Source organism: Sinocyclocheilus grahami, unplaced genomic scaffold, assembly GCF_001515645.1.
Source record: "Sinocyclocheilus grahami isolate Dianchi unplaced genomic scaffold, SAMN03320097.WGS_v1.1 scaffold1772.1, whole genome shotgun sequence".
In the NCBI taxonomy this organism is placed as follows: Eukaryota; Metazoa; Chordata; class Actinopteri; order Cypriniformes; family Cyprinidae; genus Sinocyclocheilus; species Sinocyclocheilus grahami.
In genome coordinates this window covers 34,544-37,366 of record NW_015506951.1, presented here as the reverse complement: position 1 = coordinate 37,366, position 2,823 = coordinate 34,544, and the positions used below count along the sequence as shown (strand labels likewise).

At 43.9% G+C, this 2,823-nt stretch overlaps 2 protein-coding genes across 2 annotated transcripts in view; one reads left to right on the top strand and one right to left on the bottom strand.

The window, feature by feature from the left end:
- The window catches only part of LOC107572548 (serine/threonine-protein kinase 38-like), a 15,821-nt gene extending 15,205 nt beyond the window's left edge, over positions 1-616 (bottom strand). Inside the window, exon 1 of the mRNA XM_016258968.1 lies at positions 341-616. The gene's annotated coding sequence lies outside the window, so the exon portion shown is untranslated. The remainder of the gene's footprint in view (positions 1-340) is intronic.
- Positions 617-1,113: 497 nt separating this feature from the next.
- Positions 1,114-2,823, top strand: part of cept1b (choline/ethanolamine phosphotransferase 1b) — a 9,348-nt gene continuing 7,638 nt past the window's right edge. Inside the window, exons 1-3 of the mRNA XM_016258976.1 lie at positions 1,114-1,233; positions 1,511-1,599; positions 1,664-2,070. Coding sequence (XP_016114462.1) covers positions 1,747-2,070 — 324 coding nt within the window. The 5' untranslated portion in view covers positions 1,114-1,233; positions 1,511-1,599; positions 1,664-1,746. The remainder of the gene's footprint in view (positions 1,234-1,510; positions 1,600-1,663; positions 2,071-2,823) is intronic.

Below are 2,823 nucleotides of genomic sequence, written 5' to 3'. Positions count from 1 at the left end.
CACACACACACACTCACACACACACTCACACACACACTCACACACACACTCACACACACACACACAGACACACAGACACACAGACACACACACACACACACACTCTCTCTCTCTCACAGACACACACACACACACTCTCACACGCGCGCACTCACACACACACGCGTGTATGTATATATATATATAAACTTCAATTACAAAAATGAGTGTATAAAATTAGACTTCAGTTTTAAAACAAAAACGGTAGCTCTGCACAATCCAAACAGGTTCCAGCACATACAATATTTCGGATAAACGGAGTAAAATATGAAACGTGTATGTTTTATAACGATACACTTACCGAAGTTCAGAACATGTAATTATGGAGCGCTGGCTGGCGGGGGCGGGGCCACACGCGTGACGTCACAGGCGAGCGTTCCACCAAACACGCCAAAAACTCGAGGTTTGAAACGAAATAAAACACCGACAGCGCCGCAGCGCCCCGAGCTAGAGTTCCTCAGAGCCTCTCCCTGGCTCTCGCAGCACACGTGCGCTCTCGGCCAGCAGTGCCTGACGCGCTACTTTCTCCCGCAACAATGAGGCGTTACTTCTGCAACTTCTGCGTTTGTCGGACTGATGCGATGACGACTCCAGCAGAAAGCCCCGCCCCTAAAGAGAGAGACCAGATATCTCCACACAATTCTTTTCTAATAGTAATATATATATATATTTAGAGACTTTTAGGCATGTGATATAATGCGCGAACATTTTAAAATCGCTACTATGTAGAATAAACGCATGCATTTTTATTTAAAAACATTTAGTAAATGTAAGTAATACGTGTTTATTATATCTATGTATTTGTTTTTTTATAATTAAACGTAATTACAATTATACAGACAAAACGAATAGATTTCGAAACAAATCAATACATAATTAAACAATTAAATATTTCAAGGTACGTGCAAGTTTCCATGAAAACACGGCAGATGTGGTTTAAACGTGCTGAATAACTGAAATGCAGAACTGCGCTGAATCAAGAAGTAAAAGTAGTTTATTAAGTTTTTAGAAAACGATTTGTTTATTTATTTAGTCACTTCTGCGCCTGCGCAGTTCCTCGCTCTTGACGCGTCCGCGTTGAGCTGCGCCGGAAGTGACCGACCGCTACAAGCAGCTCGCGCTAACCGTGTACCGGGACCGACACCGGAGCCGAGACGTTCTTCTCCGAATCTGGAGCTTGTGTGCAGTTGGCGGGTGAGTTAACGTTACGCGACTGGAAGGTTAACCGGTCGAACCGGATCGGGATTCGAACTCTCGTCTGTTTACACCGGCCCTGAGACCCCTGACAGACCTCCGAAACTGACAGCTCAAACACTTACTGTTACATAATAACCATCATAATTAATATATTCATATCAATAAGCATCAGGTTACAGTAGCACGACATCTCTTTAAAAAGTACAGTACCATAATACAGACTGATAAATAAATGTACTGTAAGTGTTTAGCATGTTTAATGATGATCTACTAGGAACCAGGAAGTGCGGCGCATCGGCCGTCGTGACGTCAGCTGAGGGGGCGTGGCCTGTAGGCGCCTTCTAACACGCGATTGGTGAACAGGTAAAATGATTAGCATTTTATGACATTCCTCACCCATTATTTATTAACTTTGACCTGTTCGCAGGTGTCCAGCCATCCTGCTGTGGCTCTGCGGGCGCGCAGTGGGCGGAGTCAGGCTCAGACTCGGGCTGTGATTGGCTGGGAGTGATGAGTGGGCGGCGGGGGGGCGTGGCTGTGGTCCGCGAGCGGGGCGTGGATTCGTCGTGCTGGTTCGCGCCCGGCGCTTTGCGACGTCTGTTCGAGCTGCCGGCGCCGATCCTGTCGCGCCACCAGCTGAAGCGTCTGGAGGAGCATCGCTACAGCAGCTCGGGGCGCTCGCTGCTCGAACCCGTCATGCAGCGCTACTGGGAGTGGCTGGTGCGCGGGATGCCGCCCTGGATCGCGCCCAACCTCATCACCATCGTCGGTTTGGCGACGAACATCTTCACCACGCTGGTGCTGGCGTATTACTGCCCGACCGCCACCGAACAGGTACGAACAGATTTTAATCGCTAATGCTTTTATCGCGATATACGGTATTATCGCGGTATTTAAATTTAGTTGCAAAAACGTGTTGTCATAATACAGTATTTACAATACAGGTTTAGTAGCGTTCTCTTAATAACAGAAATAACTGAACGTTTAAATACAATAAAGCAACGCACAAAAATTGTATAAAGTTAAATATTTTACACAAATTAAAGTGCAAAAGGATTATAAAGACCAATAGGTATCACTTTACAGTAAGACCTCATTAGTTAACCTTAGTTAATGCATTAACATTCACAATCAGCAATAGCTACGGAAGCTATTAATCTTCGTTAAAAAATACGACTAGCTCATTATATAACACAGTTGCAACTTTTGATTTTAACAACGTGTTATTAAATATTTTAATTACCTAAGATTGATGAATGTTTAGAAGGATTTTTCACTGGCAGTTTATGTTAACTAATGAATTAACTAATGTAAAGTGTTACCGAACTATAACGAATCAAAACACTTGCAAACAATATCTAGCGCATGTTGCAGTCCAGAATAAAATGTTAAAAAGTTTGACAATAAATGGCCTATTAAGTCTAAATAGTCAAGTGTTTGGCGCTGAATGGCTGTTTAAATAATTTAAATGCATTTCAGAAACAGAAAGTAGCGCAGCTGCATTGTTTCCAGGGTTTCCGGGGTAACGGCTGCATTTCTGCTGTTTAGCGCCACCTGCTGTCAGAAAATAAATAGACTATTAAGTCT